General features: G+C 42.0%; 3 protein-coding genes across 7 annotated transcripts in view; 2 read left to right on the forward strand and 1 right to left on the reverse strand.

Moving 5' to 3' along the window:
• adam22 (ADAM metallopeptidase domain 22) overlaps nucleotides 1-6461 on the forward strand; it is a 60595-nt gene extending 54134 nt beyond the window's left edge. For 3 of the 4 annotated variants that reach the window (XM_085801226.1, XM_085801228.1, XM_085801229.1), the window contains 2 exons: nucleotides 1734-1857; nucleotides 3509-6461. In XM_085801226.1, the coding sequence (XP_085657352.1) occupies nucleotides 1734-1857; nucleotides 3509-3529 (145 nt within the window). In that variant the 3' untranslated portion in view covers nucleotides 3530-6461. The remainder of the gene's footprint in view (nucleotides 1-1733; nucleotides 1858-3508) is intronic. The other variant, XM_085801225.1, reaches the window with a different exon arrangement.
• Nucleotides 6462-6565: 104 nt separating this feature from the next.
• Nucleotides 6566-11282, reverse strand: gtpbp10 (GTP-binding protein 10 (putative)). The gene is made up of 10 exons (XM_085801234.1): nucleotides 11101-11282; nucleotides 10140-10333; nucleotides 9908-9999; nucleotides 9615-9759; nucleotides 9451-9524; nucleotides 9313-9365; nucleotides 9104-9211; nucleotides 8893-8970; nucleotides 7726-7849; nucleotides 6566-7429 (listed from the first exon to the last, which is right to left on the reverse strand). Exons 1-10 carry the CDS (start codon nucleotides 11131-11133, stop codon nucleotides 7218-7220), a joined length of 1113 nt encoding a protein of 370 aa, XP_085657360.1. The 5' UTR covers nucleotides 11134-11282; the 3' UTR covers nucleotides 6566-7217.
• Nucleotides 11283-12700: 1418 nt separating this feature from the next.
• On the forward strand, nucleotides 12701-20262 carry osgin2 (oxidative stress induced growth inhibitor family member 2). Of its 2 annotated transcripts, none has more exons than XM_085801233.1 (6): nucleotides 12701-12907; nucleotides 15623-15715; nucleotides 15837-15973; nucleotides 16059-16250; nucleotides 16355-16446; nucleotides 16537-20262. In XM_085801233.1, the coding sequence occupies exons 2-6, from the start codon at nucleotides 15649-15651 to the stop codon at nucleotides 17708-17710; spliced, it is 1662 nt and encodes a 553-aa protein (XP_085657359.1). In that variant the 5' UTR covers nucleotides 12701-12907; nucleotides 15623-15648; the 3' UTR covers nucleotides 17711-20262. The 2 variants fall into 2 exon arrangements, with proteins under 2 accessions (XP_085657359.1, XP_085657358.1); XM_085801232.1 differs by lacking the exon at nucleotides 12701-12907 and adding an exon at nucleotides 12930-13117.
• Nucleotides 20263-20281: the final 19 nt, after the last annotated feature.

Raw genomic sequence — 20281 nt, forward strand, 5'->3', positions numbered from 1 at the left:
TACTTTGCAGATTTTGATTTCCTGCTGATTCCCTGGTGCAATAATGGCTCCTACTTTGTTACAGTTAAACTACAGTCATTTTATTCCTAATTTCTCCTCATCCCCTCCTTTGCTTCTTCCCCTCAGCCTCTTGTTACCTCTGCATGTTCAGTGTCTTTGTGTCAGTAAGTGTCTGTGTGTCGGCGCGGCCGCACTCCCAGTGACCTCGCGTGCCTTAGCGTCAGTGTGACGTCACAGCCGACCCGAACGTTTTGGGCTCTGCTATGACATCATCACCGAGCCGCAGTGAACAAAGTGAAGGCCACCTCTCTGATTGTATCCAAGGTCTATAGATGATCACAAACACAAGCTTTCCTTGACAACGAGGAAGCTCATGTGCTCATTGGCTCTGCGCCGGTCCCATGTTAGTGCACCGACTGTTCCTTCACTTGAACAGACAAATGTCACCAAACTGTCAGCCGGCGCTGTAATCTATAGACCTTCACTGTGTCTGCCCCTCCCTACATCGACTCAGTGATAGAAACAGAGCAATAGAGTGGAGAGATGTGGAGGATGACATTGGGAACATCCACGACGCGGAGCTAAAATATCTCACTAATATGTGATGTAACTAATGATCAAGTCTGTCCTGGCTGAACCATCTGTAACAAGAAAGAACTAATAACCTTTAATGGCAGAATAAAAGGAATTATACAAACAGCTATTACAGTACAATGGATGTAGCTGTTTTGCAAATAAGTGCAGGGCCACCATGTGTTTTTTTCCCCCAAGTGCAACAACCTGACATATTGTAATGTCATGTTGACTTTATTTGGCATTTTCTCAATTACCGATTAAGGTTAACACAGCAAACTAAGCAAAAGCTTGATTCTTTTTTATGATATTATAAGATGTGCAACATAACTTTGCAGAACAAAATTGTAATACAGGTGTTGCAGTTAAAATTACGACTGGAACAGGCCCCTTCATCTGCCTTCTCCACTCTCTCCACTGCTGTGACCAGTGCAGGTATTTCTGGTCACCACACACAGTCAGTGGTGTAAACAAGCTACTGCACAGGGGGCAAGTTTTGTGTGTCAGTTTGTGTTCACTGGGCAGGACGTCTCCCTCTGAATCTCTCAGTCTGTTGTTCTCACCCAGCTCCAGTGTGGTTTTGGTGTCCCGGTCACCTCATCAGACTCACTGCTCCCAGCATTCATCACAAAAAAACACATACTAACTCGCTGAGCCGACTTTTTGACGATGGCCCATCTGACAGCAGAAGTTACCTTTAGCAACATGTTCGATGCCCCCCCCCCACTGAGGCTAAAGGTGTATGTTTCTGCATATTCTGACCATTTGTGTGATGATGGAAAAGTAAATCTCTGACTATGACCACACCGCTGCTGGGTGTTGTGTACTGCCATGTAAATACTGTGTGCAGAGGTTGCACCTAAGAGCTGAGCTATGGTCTTATTTTTTGAAGAGATTACACGGTCGGCCTGTGTGTTGCTTTTTTTGGGGAGAAGCAACCATAACAGCTTTTAAGAGCAACCTCTCTCTCTGCAGGAAGGTGAGCACTGAATATTTAGAGCAGCCCAAGGAGGATGTTGCCCAAAGTCACAGATCTAACATTAGCTCCACTTCCTCAGTCTAACCTTATTTATCCATCTGTGTCTTTGGCCAACTTAATCCTACACCACACCAAGAAAAGGGCAATCTCTTAATAATTTTTACGTCCTCTTTCTCCTCAGGACACTATCCCCTGCCAAGTCTCCCACTTCGTCCACAGGATCAATTGCATCCAGCAGAAAATACCCGTACCCCATGCCCCCTCTCCCTGATGACCAGAGGAAAGCCAACAGGCAGAGCGCCAGGGCAAGTATCACTCAGGAACACATTGTGCAATTCAAAACCACATTATACCACAGACCTGGTCACGACGACTGGTTTTCAGTGCAGTGAACAGGTTGGCACAAATGACAGCAGATCATTATGGATGCTGAGTTCACGGAGGCTTTTGGCCCAGATTGAGCTACAGTGCTGCCGGAGGTGACAATTTAAGAGTTCTCCCTGTAATCTTTCTACTGTTGCAATATGTTTTATCTTTTTAGATGGGTCACTGTTTCAGATTGGCTGACTATTATTATTATTATTAAGTATAAATTCTGCATTGGCCAAGAAACATGATGGCACACAAAATGAAACCTGACTAATCATAGTCTCAGGTTTTCCTGACCTGTGTGTAAAGTACGTGATGTATAGCCTACATGCCAGAAACCTCCTGACTTCACCAGGTCTATGCGTGTAATCGTGCTTTCGTCAAAGAAAGCGGAAACTTTGCAGACAATTAAAATGTGATGTGTCTCCTTTCCTGATGTATAGTAACAAGATGAACGTACAGTACAGTTATGCAGTATACATGCTATAGCGTATGTGTGATTGCGGTGTTTATTAGGCCTATGCCACAGGAAAATTTGCAACAATTGCCGAACAAGGTTAGAAAATGGGTTATTTTCTTTAAGAAAACCAGCAGCTGTCGCTCCTGAGGCTCATTTTTATTCCCAGCACTCCTAGTCCTGATAGTGGCCTCTTGGTTGGGCCATAATTAGAAACCTGATATCATGTCTGAGCCCAGGTTAAGACTTTAATCTCAGTACTTAAAGCAGATATCAGTGGCACGGCCGTTTCGGCTAATGCTGTGTTCAAGGCAGGCTTTTGAAACCGTAAGTTACAGCTTCAAGTCACAACTACGACTTGGTAGCGTTCCAGGTAACCCGTAGCTCGTGTTTTTACCGTCCTGTTGTCTGTGAAAGTTCCCTATAACGTCCACTCGTAACTTCCGACCCGTGAACTCGTACCAGATCGAACTGGTATGACTTCACAGGAAGGAAAAACACAAAGTACGAGTTTCCTTGAACGCACCATGAGTTAGCAGCCCCCGCCCTTGTCAGGCATCAATTGGTCCTCGTGCTACGTCACCACATTCACGCGCATCCCTTGGCTGCACACACAGCCCTTCATGCCGTTCTCTCTCCTCATTGGATAACACTTGTATCCCACAAGGAAATTTTTCTCCTCGGGTTACAGCAGAGCAGAGTGACGGAGAGACTCGTGTTTAGGCTGAAATACTTCATGTAAGTGATTGCTGACGGAAAATAGGACTATTTAGGACTTATATTAACAAAAACATTCCACTGATATCTGCTTTAAATATAAAAAATAAATAAAAATATAAATCAGTGGTTCAGTATCTTCATACATGGTTAGTGTTGGATTGTGCTCATATCTTTACACAGTTTAAACTATGAATACTGAAGGGCACAAACATATTTGCTAATGATAATAATTTAAAGGATAAAGCTGGTGTTATTTGTGTTTATAAGACCAATCTTTTAAAATACAAAGACAGAACCAAACCTACATAAATAGGATGTGAGGAAACTGACCATCTGTGAAATCTGGCAAATTTTTAAAGTGTCCACTCTTTCTCTTTTCTGTTCTTTTTCCTTCCTTTTTGTCTCTCCAGCTGTGGGAGACTTCAATATAACAGCCGTTCAACCCACTCTGCAAAAGACCTCAAGGAACTACACTTGTCTCTCCTTTTCTATGAATGAAAAACACAACAATGAAACAAAATTGACTCTAAGCGACTAAAGCGAAAGAGAGAGAGCCCCCCCCCCCCAACTGGAGTGGAAATAGACAGAGGTGTGTGTGTGAGTTAGTGTGAACAAGCATCTCCGAGGCTGTCTAGCCAGACTTACAGTGGATCTCTACAAGACGATGCAGAGTGCCAGCGGAGATCCCGGCTCCACATCCACTCCAGACCAGCTGGAGCTCAGACCGAGCTGTTCCTGTCTGCTCAGGCCTCTGGAACTGGGACTGGAAACCCCCCCATCCCCACCCACCCCACCCACCCCACCCCTCTCTACCCGTACCAGTCCCCAAAACCGGAAACTTCAACACATCCTTAGCTCGGCTCTCGTCACACTCACTTAAACACCACTGTCCCCTGAGTTGTTTGAGCTCCTTTCTTAAAAAAAAACGAAAAAGGAGCAGCGGAGCCAGGAGCAGGTCATCATATCGCACGGCATCGCTGGATTTGTCGGATCATTTTGACGCACATGAATCACTGTAGAAACTCCAACACTGTATGCATGAGACACCCCCGTTTATCAGCAACCTCCTCCGAGGGAAAAGACGAGAAGGACTGATCTGATCCGGTCTGAAATGAAAGCATGCGAGGGGGGCAGTGATTTTATACCATCTGTAGGCTTAGATGCTTTCCCTCCACTATAGGTAACTCATATTGTATCACCAGTTATAACCCATAACCCACGACATGGACGCGACCTGCTCTTCCTCCCCTCGGTTTGTTGGTGCGTGTGTAAATATGTACAGTGAAATACACACAGAGTATGTTTTTTGCTTTTATTTTGAAAGAGGACAAGCTCTTCTTCCTGCTGTATTGTGTTGTAGACAGAAGTGGATCTCTGTAGATGAGTGAACCAAGGTTCACTCATGAGACCCCGCACTTGTTCTGTCTGTCTGTGTTTATACTTTTCATCTTCATTTTTTTCCTGTGTGGCTGTGACCTCTATAGCTTTTCTCCATCCACAGCAGAATGTGAAAGTGTTTTTCTTCTTCTTTTTTTTTTATATATTAGCACTGGTTTAATCCATCTCTGGGAGAATACACAGACATGAAGTATTGACAAAGTTGTTGATTGTGGCACAGTAAGAATGTTACTGAGGTGGTATTGATTTAGCAACGATTAAATAAGTTTTTAATTTCCATGCCTGTGTGAAACGAATGGACAGCTGTGTTTGGTGTAGTTGTAGATGTGCCACTTTTCACCCACGTGGTTTTCCGACATGTCCCTCCCCCCGCCCATTGATAATGTTAAGATGTATTAAGTTTGGATATTTGGAAGTGTGAGACAAGTGAGCTCCCATATTTTGTGGTGAGAGTACACGAAGTGAGTGAGAAGTGAAGAGCAAGGCTGATAAAACCTGAACTCGGCACAAATCTGGGAACTGTGATTAAAATGTGCATTTTGGACTTAGCTGTGATGATTGAGATATTTAGCCTTGTAAATGATTTACTATGCTGTACAGTGCTTGCTGTTTGAGCTTGTGAGGACCAACAGCATGACAGTTCTATATCAAATTAAGTTGTTTCTCCGGTAGGCTATTTATGAGACCATAACGGGAAAGGAGCATGTCACTGGAAGACTTTTTCCCCTCATTGCCTATCGCTGTTGTCTTAATGGGTTTGTTTGTCACAGACTACGCTGTCAGAACAAAGTCAGGACATTTCATGGCACGAAGGCTTAAATATGATTGAGAATGGGGATTTTGTCCCGCCAGTGTAGCTACTAAAGGAGGATTTCTTTTCTGGAAACAAAGCCTGATATCACTCCCCAGAAGTAAGTTCTTTGTACAGTTACAACTCATTGTTCTACCTTGTGTAGACACTTTTGTCTTAAGTCCCTTTGTTTGTCATTTTACTGTTGTTGAGTTTTTGTTCCAGTGTGGACACTTGTTCATTTGTAATTCATGTATGCATTAGGACTGTATAGGTAATATTATCATCACAATACTGGACTTATATTGCTACTAGTATCTTTTTTATTAAGTACCTTTGTAATGTTCACTTTTTTCTCGACATTATGTAGACCAACTATTCCAACAGTAATTAAGTGCATTATTGTAATTATGTGAGAGTTTGAATGGAGACAAGATGAGTTTTTTTTAAAACACTTTTGTTCCTATGGCATGTACCGATTTGTATCATATAGGTTTGGACACAGATGTTGTAAATGAGATGTGAACAGGCTCATGATTTGCCTTCATCCGGAGCTTTCTGCTCTGGTCTTCTTAAAGTAATGGTCAGTGGCCCAGCAGGCTGTGAGCGCATTATCTCAGAGCTGTTGAGTAATATTTTTAACATCATAATACTGTGCTGCAGCGAGCCATTTGTCCCAGTGTCATGGACATTGACACTGACACTTTGAGGACTCTCCACTAAGGATGGGACCGTGCAGGCTGCAGTGATTTCTGTGATTGTACAGCTGTCAATCTTCCTGTAAACATATCGGCTGCATCTGCCCGCCCCTACGGGTGGACTGACCAAAAACCTACCAGGGCGACTCTGGCAAAAGTCCCCACAGATGAGTCGTCTCTCTCTCTGGCCAGAGACTTGAATGTATTAGTGTACTGGAGCTCACCATCACCCAGTCTTAACCATGTGGTCCCATCCTGCCAGACGTGTCGGCACTCTGCTCCAGGAATCTTAAAAACCCCACATGTACTAGTTCAAATCGGAAAACTGCAGTTGCTGTCTTTTTTAATTTTTTCATTTTTGCCTGTATGCTGTACAGACTGATGATGCAAAAATCAATCCCCATATTTTTGTTTTCTCCTCTTAATCATTCAGTATTGTAATATATTTAATATAAAATAAAACTTTCATCAACACAACTGCCTCTGCTGTCTTTTCTAACAGCTTCAGCTTACTGGTAGATGAAAAAAACACTACATGAATAGTATAAAACTGTCTCCTTTTATTTATATTACAACACAATATGACTGATCCACTTTAATCAGTTTCTTTGTTGATGTCATTATGAAATAAGTGTTTCTACCATGATTCACTCACCCCCTTAAGACTGCAGACTTTTTAGTGACACATCTCAGGCTTCGTGTTAAACTGCACTCGTGTTAAATTCTGCACAGATATATTATTTTTACATTTGGCAAAAAGACCAACTGGATCAGATTTTCTGCACTGAGGTATCAAATCAGTATCAGTGGATCACAACAGCACAGAGAAATAATAAATACAATCTTACAATCAGATAAAACAGAAAAAACTGGTTGGTAGAAATGCACTTCTTCTCAAGTTCAAAGTTGTTCCAAGTCAATGTATCTGGAGCTGAAGCTCTGACATCCTTTTTTGGACACGCATACAAATGACTTTGATCAAATAGTTCACAGTGACTGTGATTTAACAAGTGACTCAACTTGTGCAGCCTTGTAACATTTGTATATAACGCAGGTGATGGTTAATAAGAAAGTCAAACATCTTCCTAAAGTGCTCTGAAACTGCAAAGTTTCAGTTTTGTGAGAGACGGATGACGTTCACCTGCTCCTAAAGTGTTCGACTTCAACAGTTTGAACCTTTTTTAGCAGACCGCGCTGTAGGTTGACCGCAATCTCACAAGATGTCCGTGTTTATCACAAATGTCCACGTGAGGGATACCTTAGCGCTTGCAGTCTTTCCTGATGGTTGGCTTTGGTTGCCATGGCTGCGTCCTCATCAAGCGACTCTCGGATGCAGCTTTTTAACTGGTCAATACCGAACCCAGTGGCGGCAGAGACGGGAACCACGTGTTTGAAGGTAATGTACTTCTTAGGTATCATGTCAGCAGGCAGCAGATGGGTGAACTCTGCGGGAGGACAATGGGTGAATGTTGACAACAAATAGTTGTGATTCTGGTTGTCATCGGTCAAAATACCGATTAAATACCGTTAAAATCACTGACCCATGTCTTTATAAACTTTGTTGATACTTATTTTTCACTTTGACCAGTGATAATGTATAGTGATAAAAATGTAAATAGTATTAGGTGTGATTTGATCTGGCATGACTGAATTTAACACCTAATCAGTCCCTGGAAAAAGTCAGCACACTGTCTGCAATTAGCTAATGAATAAAAATAATTTTAAAAAAAATCAAATGTACCATCTGGGTTTTGTAGATGTTCCTTCAACTCTTGTAGCTTGTGCTCGGCCTCAGGCAAGTCCATCTTATTCACCACCAGCAGAGCAGGCTTCGACACGAGCTCCTCTTTGTACAACTCCAGCTCCTTGAGACAGTGAAGACAGAGGAGGAGGATGAAAGAGATGGAAGAGGTAAATACAGTATATAAAAACACATGAGGCAGATGATTCAAATCAGTGAGAAGAATATTTACATACAGTATTTATATATGCAGTGCCTTGCAAAAGTATTCATACCTGTTGAACCTTTCCACATTTTGTCATGTTACAACAACAAACTTAAATGTATTTTATTGGGATTTTATGCGATAGACCAACACAAAGTAGCGCATAATTGTGAAGTGGAAGGAAAATGATACATGGTGTTCACGATTTTTTATAAATCAAAAACCAAAGTTGAACTTTTTGGCATACGTGCAAAACGCTGCTATGTGTGGCGGAAACCTAACACTGCAGTTGATGGGAAGATGGATGGAGCTAAATACAGGGCATCGGAAAAGCTGTTAGAGGCAGCAAAAGACCTGAGACTGCGACGGAAGTTCACCTTCCAGCAGGACAACGACCCTAAACATACAGCCAGATCTATATGCTTTGATCTACTGGTTTGGATTAAAGCATATCCATGTGTTAGAACAACCCAATCAAAGTCCAGACCCCAAATCCTACTGAGAATCTGTGGCAAGACTTGAAAACTGCCGTTCACTGACGCTCTCCATCCAATCTGACTGAACTGGAGCTATTTTGTAAAGAAGAATGGGCAAAAATTGTGTGAAGACGTGCAAAGCTGGTTGAAACATACCGCAAAAGACCTGCAGCTGTAACTGCAGTTAAAGGTGGTTCAACAAAGTATTGACCTCGGGGGGGCTGAATATCTATGCACACCACACTTTTCAGATTTTTATTTGTAAAAACAACAACATGTATCATTTTCCATTTTCCTTGCACTTCACAATTACGTGCTACTTTGTGTTGGTCACCACATAAAATCCCAATAAAATACATTTAAGTTTGTGGTTGTAACGTGACAAAATGTGAAAAAGTTCAAGGGGTGTGAATACTTTTGCAAGGCACTGTACTGTACATATTATATTAGAAACACAAACTGAGTAGTGAATAGTGTTAGTTTCACCTTGGTGAGAAGCTGCACAGTTTCAAAGGCCGACCTGAACGGTGTTTTACTGGCCAACTGGAAACCACAAACATCCACCTGCAGGCAGACAAAACACAATCAAACGAGACCCCGTAATCATCATCACAACTTGTAATGTTTTAAACAAAATCAACAACATCCTAATTGGTTGTATGAAGGTGTCGCTCATGTGCTGTTTGTCTCCACTCACCACAAACAGCAGCTGCCTCGTCCTTTCCACATGCTTCAGGAACTTGTGGCCCATGCCTCTGTTTATGTGAGCGCCCTCGATCAGGCCTGGGAGGTCAGCGACTGAGATCTGCCAGGAATAAAGTAAATGACACAAAAAGAGAGAAAAACCATTTGAATGGGCAGTTAAAATACACAAATTCACCAAAAGCTTAAAAGCATTTCCCTTACCTGCTTGTAATCTTTATACATCAGTTTGCCAATCTCCGGCTTCAACGTTGTGACTGTGGAATAAAGAGGGTTTTAGAAATGGCACAAACACAATAAACACAGTAACAGTAAACTCACATTTGTATCAGTTGAACATACAAGAGTAGCTGGCAATCTGCGGTGTGGCGTTAGACATGGCTGTCAGCAGAGAGGACTTTCCTGCGTTTGGGAACCTAAAAAACACACAATTACAAAACATCTTAAAGCCAATTTGAGGCTGAGCTGAAATTAATTCATATGTTCATGCGTGTCTCTTCTCTCACCCGACAAGACCCATGTCAGCGATAAGTTTGAGGTCCAGCCGGATGTGTTTGGCGCGTCCCTTAGTGGGCTCAAACGCAGAGAAGTAAGAGCCTCCGCTCCCTCCTTTCGCCACCAACACACGGTCACCGTCAGTGTTCAGGTCTCCTTGAAGAGAGAATAGGGACAAAAGGCACAATATTTACTGTTCATTTGGATTTTCCATCCCTTGATCATTGTCTCTTCGTGTACTTATCCTCCTAATCAAAAACTTTACTGGTCATTATTAGTTTTTCCATTGAACATATCATATTACCAAGTATTCTGCCGTCATCAGTGGTGACGGTGATACCAACAGGGGCAACGATCTGTTTATCCACCCCCTTTTCCCCTTTCAGTGTTCGGACACTGTCGATAAGAAAAAGAAAAGACTCAATAAATACACAATACAGCTCTGTCTGAAAGGTCTCAGCTGCTGTTACACAAGTCTGACACCTATAATCCAAACTGATGTCAACTCGACCTCTGACTTGGCACTTGAAACTGACCTGCTGTTGCCTCCTGCTCCCGCTACGAAACGTTTCTGTGGATATTTGTCCTTGAGTCTCTTCAAGGTCATGTTGTTTGACGCCACCACCCAAACGTCTCCACCGCTTCCTCCCTGTCCCCCGAGACGAGGCAAACCCATCCCACCGCTGCCCCCACGGACGTACAGACGGAGATTGTCCACGAAGTTTCCAAACTGCAAGGAGACACGAAAGATGAGGCTCACAAATGTATCCGATCATCCAATTATTATTATCATCCAACTGCAACTCAGTGGAAAACAGAATAATTTGCAAACATGGTAGTCAGCCTGAGTGAGCAACATAAAACAACCAGTACATTAACTGTAACTTCATTTTTTTTATATTCTTTGTATTGTTTTGTTGGCCATATGCGATCTTGTCTACAAATACAAAAGTCTTGACAGTCTCTTGATTTCATGTGACCCCCAATATATCAAGGAAAACCTTGAATATGGCACAATCCCATGTTTAGCTCTTACCAGAAGTTTCAACTGATTTATGAGTACTTTTTACCTGTTTCCAAAGTCCAAGATGAACTTTCATTCTTAAAAAAACCCCAGAAATGACCATGACAACAGACGAACAGTGTTGTGTTGTTGAAAGCACGAGAATAAAATATAAACATAACAAAGATCTGTCAAACTGCTGTTTCAAAACATGAAACTTAGCTTAAACGCTATACGCATTTAACACCGCAATTAAACTGGATCCAACACACCAGAGACACCGACTGGTTCATTATGATACAGTAGACAAACGGGAATACATGTTCATAAAAGGCTAAGAAGTTGCAGAGATCCCAGAGCGAGTTGTTTATGTTTTTAATGCACTTAGCCTGTTAGCTTCACAGCCAGGGTCACGTTTACAGACATTAGTGAACTCTTTACTGGGCATTTAATTATTCTCAAGACATTAAAATCGGTTTTGTTTCTGTGCCTACCTTCCGCAGACAGGCTCTGCTCAGCAGGACCATTTTCAGTGGCGTTTATTGCCACTTTTCGTGTTGTTCACTGAGGTAGAGGTTAGCACACACGCGTTTGTGCTGAGGACCGGAAGTGATGGTTTGTTTCTCTCAGCTCATTGGATGATGACGCGGAGGGGGCGGGGCCGTGGGCGGGGCTCTCTCCTCCAGTCCAGAACCAAAACATCTGTCTAGTCTAGTGTCTACACACATACTGGTGCAGATAAATTCAGTTTTTTCCACCTTATAACACAGAACAATACCATAAAGAAGAGATTGTAACTCCTGTATTTTGAAACAAGTAATTACTCTGAACATTTAATCAATTTAAGTCCTGTACCAAGAGTTTCCAGGTGCTCGTAAACTTCATATTTTACTCCCCTATATTTAGTTAACAGCTTGTATCACTAGTTACTTAAAAAGAAAAACTGTCTGTAATCCCAAAGGGAAGCATTATTATAGAACTATCCACACAACATTACATTACATAATAACCTTCTTCTTTACCAGTCAAATCAATATCAATAATATGTTAATAATCCTACAAATACTGGTATTATTGATAATGAGTAGGACTACTTCTCCCTTTGACACTTAATGCTGACACACTCAAAATCTTGCATAGAGATAGACACAGTCAGATATTCAAAGTCCTCAAAGGAAAAGTTAAATTGGTGCTGGTGACGGTCCACCTCCTGTCATCTAACATCATTACGGTCAGAAATCCCACATCCCACCAGCAATATCTTATTACAGAGAGAGTATCTGCATAACATAGGATAGCAAGAATGCAAAAACTCTAGATTAGAAACTGTGGTTTCTCAGCAAGAAAACACTAAGGTGCTATCTTTATCACTTTTTCCACACACAACTTGGTCCCCAATGCAGAACACACACATCTTTTAGTGCCCAGTTTCCAAATGTAAAAAAAAAAAAAGTAGGTTAACTGTCAGTAATTTTACCCCTATTGAAAGCTCCTTTGATAACTTCAACAAATATATCTATAGTATTACACTATGACTATGTGGATGTTGAGGTCATATGACCCAATTTACTTGAAATCCTTCTACGTGGACACAAATAATGGTTCATACACAATTATAATGTAATTGTAGTTAAGGCATTTTAAAATGTTTATCATTACATCAACCAACAGCACCATTTTGGTGGCTGTGTGAGTCGTTATACATACCGAATAGACTGACTTCAAGTTTCACCTTAATAGGACATAAGTGATATTTTTAACGGTGCAACTCAAAAAAAATGCCAGTGTGATATTGACCCAAGTCAAGTAGAGATCTGGCTCCAACACTTTCATGTTGTAGGTTGCAGGTTAATAAATATCTAGGGTGATTAAGCAGAGTTTTATTAGACTGTGTAGTGTATTATCCACCTGTACTTTCTTCTTTTCATCAACACATCAATATACCACAACTGACAATATCGGGTTGCCCTAATCATGCCTAACTGTTCACTGCATTTCTTGTAGGCAGAGGTTAGTGAACAGCAGCAGGGAGGATGCTGAAGATGCTCGGATCTTCCGGTGTCTCCTGTCTGCGTGAACGCGCACACGCCTGCCGGTGCAGAGTGAGATGCGCATGTGACGACAAAAGCAAATGCAGGACCCGGTTTCTCTCTCTCTCTCTCTCTCCGTCTTTCTCACACTCTCTCACATACACACTGCCACCAAGACACGGAGAAGATTTAACCCCAAGACGACATTTACGGGCTGATCAGACCTGAATATAAGCAGGTCTGCTCGGATTTTTTTTTTTACTGCACGGAGGTAAGTGGGTGTGCGCGCATTCGTGTGTGATGACAAGAGAGAGAGAAAGAGAGAGAGAGGGGAGGCTGGCTTGTTATCTCGTGCAAGACCCCAGGACAGTTGTATAGGTCCTCCCACCGCCGGTGTCTGCCTATTTATACGATTAGAGATGCAGCCTTGGGTCGTGATAGCAGGACGCGACTGGAGGATACAGAGATAATTCACAGCGCGGTAAGACATCCTGTTCTTAGTGCGGAGTGTTGCGGATGCCAGTGAGTGTGTGTTTGACCTAAATTATGCAATGATGGTGACATAGCCGTTGTCGCATGTGCTCCTTGTGCCTTTTGGACGCAGGTTGCAAGGACAGCTGCTCGAGAGTCCGGGGTGTAGTGGGAGGTTTGAGCCTGTGTGGGTCCATGGGGATGATGTGCACAGTGCGGGGTATAACTCAGTGCTACATCATTCAGCTCCTCCAGTGTTGTCTGTGCTGCAGTAATGTTCGCACATATAGCCACCCAGTGTAGAGCTGGTTTGAAGTTAATTTTGTAACTGACCTGCAGGCTTGCAAAGGTGAGGCTGTGGTAGTAAAGTAGTTGTAGGCTTGAAGAAATCAAACACAGAGTCAAAAACAGAAAAGTCTTTAAGTCAATAAAAATATGAGGAAACCATGCTTGAAATGCATTTGTATCATGAAATAAGTGTTTCCAATTGAATTATAGGCTACACATGGTGGAGTCTAAACTGCATGTTTGTTATTTCAGTGATGACAGTGAACATACAAAAGTCATTTTCAACCTACAATACTCAGTGCACCATGTTCTAGAAAAGTATTGTCCATCCTCTCCACACATGCTGCAAAAAGCACACATTAGTGCATCAAAGGGGAGAAGACAATGTCTACAACAAACAAAGTCTAAAACTAGGCAAACATCCTGGTTGGATTTATTTGCATATTACTTTAAATGTTTCTATGATGTTAATGTTATTCAGACTTTTTCCATAAGTTTGGACATTGGTGCAGCAGTTTTTTTCTTTGGTATTTAATTAATTTGGCATTAAATTGCACTTAATCTAAAAGATGCAGTAATTCACAGTTTTATCCATATCATTGACTCATGCATTTGCATATCATCTCATAAATGTTTTGAAATAAGTGTAGATGCTCCATAATAACTTTACTGGCTAACCGAAGATGTTCAAGGGAGTGAGTATCAAGCTACCATTGCAAACACAACATCCTATTGTAGATAAACAATCTTGTTTATGTGGATTTGTCCAGACTTGGGTATTTGAATTTTGAAAGCTCCATCTTTAAATTGAGATAGGTTTGTCATAAATTCTGCAAAAGTGAAGATTGAACTTCCTTATTGATCTGCAGTAGGCCTAAATTGTATAGGTCTGTTAATCATATGGGTAAACTTTGTTAATTACATTTTTTCATTATTTTATTGGGAGAAAAGGTTGAAAAAACAAGACGACACTCTTTAATCTAAACATGGGATCCACTTACTGTAAGTCCACCAACAGTAAGAGACACATTTCTATCTAAAAGTTTTGGCAAAATCAACTTTTAGGACTGTAAACACTGTGAGGTTTGTCAAATTGAGCAGTGGCATGGAAATACCAGTATCAACCTGCCAACTGGGGGCACGACACTCTCCAAACAGGGCAGGCAATGTGTGGAATCCCAGTGCTTTCATTGAAAAGGGTAAACAAGCCAACGACCAAAGACAACCGGTTGGCTCACAGACACAGGTCAGACAGGGGGAGGGAGGGGAGGTGGGAGGGAGGGAGAGAGGGAGAGAGAGAGAGGGGTGTACATAAAATGAGGCAGACTGTATTGGCAGCAAGGGGACATGGGAGTTATAGGGGAAGTGAGCCAGAGTTTGGAGATACAAGACAAAAGCATTGTGGGCCATGTTTTGGTTAGTATGAAACTGGGGCAAGTGGACACTGCTCGCTCTGGACAGTGGGTAATGTTTTGGCGGGAGTGTGCGTGTGTGTGTTGGTGGTGGGTATAAAAGGGGGAGGAGGAGCTCTGATGGTTTGGTCTGTCAGCATGCCAGGACCACATTCTCACCCTGCTGCTGTTGAAAGGGGTGGTAAAGACATAAACAGGCCCAGTGGGATTAGGGCCCACTCGGAGGAGTGATCAGGGGGGATTTGCTGCCCGGCGGGCACACAATGGCACTGTCGCGTAACACACAAACACACTCTACACATGCTCACCGGCAACGTTTCACAACAGACCCAAGCCTACATAAATCTGATTAGAACTCCCTTTTGTTTGGGAAGCGGTACCAGGGTTAACAGAGGCTAGTCTCGCCGCGGGCCACATTTGATAGGACAAGGGGGGTGTGAACGTTGGTGGGACGGCAAAGAGAAAAGCTGGGGGTACGTTGTGTTGTGGCGGGTGTTTCCACGTGTGCGAAGCCCCAGACAGACAGGGAGGGCCATGGCTGTGTGTGGAAGCACAATAACAGGATGAATAAAGGTTTTTTTCCCCCTCGATGCCTGTGTTTCTGAGTCAGCTGATGGTGGTAGATGGAGACAGGATCTAAGCTAATGAGAGACCACAACAACACTGGCAGACACAAAGACAACAAGTTAGTTTGAACCTGTTTAAATACAGAAATATGAAGCTCTGCTTTCCAGTTGGACATTTGAACTCTCAATTGATGGCTCCGGAAACATGTTCAACTTTGCTCATATATTTATTGCTTTATTTCCCCTCAGTGCCGGCTCTGGCCCAGGCTGCAGCCATGCCTCTTCTGGAAGAGACCACTCTGCCGCAAGACCACCCATCTACTGTTCCTGTGGTCATCATAGGTAAACTCCTGAGCTTTGATGGTTGCAGACTGTGACTTTCCTCTTGGTCCACATTTTGAAATATTTTTGTAATGCTGTGTTCCCCCAACATGATGTTAACCCACTGTGGGCTTGTTTTCAGGCAACGGGCCATCAGGTATTTGTCTGTCCTACCTTCTGAGTGGACACAAGCCCTACCTGGATACGGCAACTGTCCACCCAAACCCAATACTGTATAGGAAACTGCAGGAGACTAAGCACCTCCCCATCACTGAGCAGGTAAACATTTGCAGATAGATTGAATATTTACACACTCCTATGTGCATATGTTCATTTATGTCATGAAAGGGACATTTGCCTGCAGGATCTTGAATATTTGAGCGAAGGTCTTGAGGGAAGGTCAAGGAATCCAGTGGCTGTGCTCTTCGATACACTACTTCATCCTAACGCTGACTTTGGCTACGAGTTCCCCCCTGTCCTTCAGTGGAAGAGGGACAAGCAGCAACACATCCCACATCTGGTGCTGGGAAGAGCAACACCGGGAGGTGCTTGGCATGTAAGCCACAAGGTTTAGTCTTCGACACCTTTGTACCTATCCATATCTTTCGTCAATCCTTTTGTTTTTGTGCATTTTCTTCTACCCTTCTTTTCTATCCTCAGGCAATGGAAGGGTCCATGCTGACTATAAGTCTTGGCATCTGGATGGAGCTTCCGGGTGTGAACTACAGGGATTTGGTCAACGGGAAACGCAGGTGAAGACATGGGCCAAGGTTGTTGACAAAGACATGGTTCGACATTTAATTCTGTGCTACCTCATTCCTCATTGTCTCTCTCCTCTCTAGGGATGTAACCAGTGACAGAGCCACCCCAGATGAGATCTCATCCTATTATCGTAATTATGTGAAGCTTAAGGGCCTGCAAAAGAATTTTGTTGACAACACCTACGTGACCTCCGTCCAGAAACTCTGTCGGGGGCACGAGGAAGAAGGCTTGGAAAATGGGCATACTGATCAAGGGGTGGGAGATGGTGGGAATGAGGGCTTTGAGGGAAATGGAGTTGAGGAAGTAAACAGTGGAGGTGGGGGGGCTCTCTGGGAAGTAAGGGGATATCAACAGGTACAGAACGACACTCACGTCCCCTTTTCTCTGTTTGCTGAAAATGTAGTTCTGGCTACTGGTGCATCCGATTCACCGATTCGATTAGGTGTAGAGGGGGAGGACCTACCGTTTGTATTCCACAGTATCTCAGACCTTGGCATGGCTGTAAGCCGGAGAAAGCTGGATATGAACTCTGATCCAGTTTTAATTGTCGGTGCCGGTTTAAGTGCCGCAGATGCAGTTCTGTGCGCTTGCAACAGCAACATTAGAGTGCTGCATGTCTTTCGTAAGAGTGTAGACGACCCAGATCTCATCTTCAAACAGCTGCCCAAGACCCTGTACCCAGAGTACCACAAAGTTTACAACATGATGTGTTCTCATGCCTACACAAATGTGGCTCCCTCCTCTGCTCCCACCAGACCCCAGGCAGTTAGCATTGCCTCTTCAGTATGTGCCAAGATGTGCCCAAAGCCCCAACTTGCCTCAGGTAACATGGCTGGTAATGCCAATGTCAGCCTGTTTCCAGACTACACCAGTTTCCCCGAACACTGCGTGGTGTCCTTCCAGTCTGACATGAAGTGTTTGCTGCAGGGGAAGAACTCCCTCAAGGCATTCAAGATCTCCATGGTCCTGGTGCTCATTGGGACCAACCCGAACTTATTTTTCTTGAAGGGGCAGGGCCAGTACCTGGGTCAGGATCCAACAAAACCCATCTCCTGCAAGCAGAACCCCATTGACATCCACCCCTACACTTTTGAGTGTACCAAGGAGCCAGGTCTGTTTGCCATGGGCCCACTGGTGGGAGACAACTTTGTTCGGTTTTTGAAGGGCGGCGCTCTAGGCATCGCCTCCTGTTTGCTGAAAAGACTCAAGAAGAAAGGGAAGCTCATCAGCAATGGCGGGAGTAACTTCATTTGAAAACATGATGGAAAAAGAGAGGTATAAATTGGTTGTAGGGCACAGCTTTCAAGAGCTTTTATCATCTGATAAAAAAGGGAGGGGGATGGTTTTAATGTTTTAATCATTAATGCAGTGTTTTCTCATCAAAGCTTAGGCATTTGTACAACTTTTTAAGACCAAAAGGACAGTGGATGTACACTAATTAGTTTCTAAAGAAACAACTTTTCAGAGTCTTGTCTGACTTCTTAAGAAGTCCCAGAAGTCTAAGCTACCATGTCCCAATGTTTTGTAGTCAAACTGTAACCTCACAACTGAATGGGACCTTATTTTCATCAGGGTTATTTGTTTGTTCACCATGTGTCTTTCAATCCATTTACTAACCTTACTTGCTGTCGTATCACAATATGGTCTTGTTTTTCTAAACTTTAGGAAACAGAACATTAAAAAGTAGAGGCGACTTCACTAATTCTTATTGCAACATTCAGTACAGCTTTATCAGTCATGTGCAGTCACAGATCAATCTGTGGGCCTGCTTACAAAACTTACGATTGTCCAAACTTTACGCAAAATAACCACAAGTGGTGATTGTTTGCAAGATGAGACGCACATCAGATGTGTGAACGGACAAGTTCTTGGTTAGTCAGTGGCTTAAGGTTCCCGATTATTATGAGCTTACCACTTTGTTGTTTTTTTTACTTCAGAGATTCTTCTTTGATTTGCTATTGTAGTTAGTGGAGCCATATACCTAAAGAATTAGAAAACTCAAATAAATCCTGTTGCTTTGATTATAATGCTACTAAGAGACTTTCTATGCAAAATTTACTTGCAGATCTGAATGTATTACACATATGACCAATTTTACTACAGATTGCATCAAGATTGGATCCAAGTGATATCTCAGAAGTCATCATCATTAAAGGGTCACTCTGGTGTTTTACATCTCTCTTCCTTTTTTATTTACCTCTATATGATAATCATTATATTTGTTAAGATTTACATTCAAAACAACAGCAAATCGACTAAATCCACACCAATAATATAGTAGTGATATTTTCCTTATGTATTTTGAAACTATGAATGGCTCTGTCATTTGGCATCCAACTCTCCATTATAATACATGAAAATACTGAATATTGTATTAGTTTATTGAAAGGAGTTTAATGTGATTAGTAGTAAAGTAGATAAAGCAAGACACACCAGAGTGGCCCTTTAACTACAGTCTTTGGAGAGAATTGCCAATTATACTATGACTAGAATATAGTGAAAAAGTAAAACAACTTTTTAATTTTGCTGTCAATTTATTGATCTTGATGCCACAATTTGAACACTGTGTACATTTTAATGTCACTTTGGACAGCCAGCGCCAGGGTAACTGCATCCACACTGAATGCACATAGATAAACAGTGGGGGAGGGGGGGCAGGAAAAGCACACTCACACAACAGCCCATTTTACAATGATACTATCCAAACAGTTTTTTTTTTGTTTTTGTTTTAATCATTTCTTTATTTCTAGCAATCCAAATCTTAGCATCCCCTTTGTATTTTTGTTGTTACATTTCAGTATTTCTTAACAAAGCATAGTATTTAGATATCCCTCTAAAGACTAACATTTAAACCCCACCTTGAATCTATTCATACAGTCTGAGCAAGACTGGATAGTATATCAGTATTTATTACTGAACATCTGTGATTGGAGTAATGTGACAGTAATAATGTAACATGTTGTTTGTTACACTACAAAGTAATTACTAAGTCATATTTCTTCCATAACTGTTACACACCAACAAGGCAAGTTCACAGATAGTTTTCCCACTCACGTTGACTTGTAGAACAATTTGTTTTCCTCATATCAGATCATCTGTATGTGTGCATCTCTAAATCCTTCTACCACTTTTAATGCAGCTTTACCGTTAACGACTACTGTTCTGTTAAGTGCCAAATAACAGTTTAGAGAGGATATAAGCAGTGACTGTAGCCATACATTTTATATTTCTGCTACAGTTTGCACCTTTCAGTAATTTAAACACAGCCTGTCTTGCCATACGAATATTTTTTTGTGTCCCACTAAGCACAGCTCAAGGTTTGTTTATTGTGATGTGACACTTTGATCATTTTGTAGGGGAATTCTTCTTTCATACGATACAATAGACAGAGACAGTGTTGGTGGTGAAATTACTAAATAATATATGTAGTCACATTGCTTTTAAATCTAACAAAAGTAGTTTAACACATAACTGTTTGAGTTTTGATAATAATATAACAGTAAACTAATGGAACTCATGTTACTTGTGTTAAATATTGATTTTCTGCGGAATTATTCCTTGACGCTTTTTTCACTGACTTTTGAATATTGTTTTGATATAAATATCAAATATATGCATGTAGGCATGAACGACTGCTTTGCAGCAGCTGTTTTGAGCAGAAGAGATAAAAGTGCTAAAAGGGCAGACTGGGCGACTCAAAGGGGCGTTAACTCTTATTATTTTTGAAGTTGAAAGTGAAATATGACCCTGTTACATCTGGGTAAGACACACACCTGTCCACTGTTTTGAACTCAGAAACAGACTCTGGTTGCTTAATAAAGTGCC

This window comes from Trachurus japonicus, chromosome 16 (genome assembly GCF_045865225.1).
Source record: "Trachurus japonicus isolate A0001 chromosome 16, Traja_1.0".
NCBI classification, from domain to species: domain Eukaryota; kingdom Metazoa; phylum Chordata; class Actinopteri; order Carangiformes; family Carangidae; genus Trachurus; species Trachurus japonicus.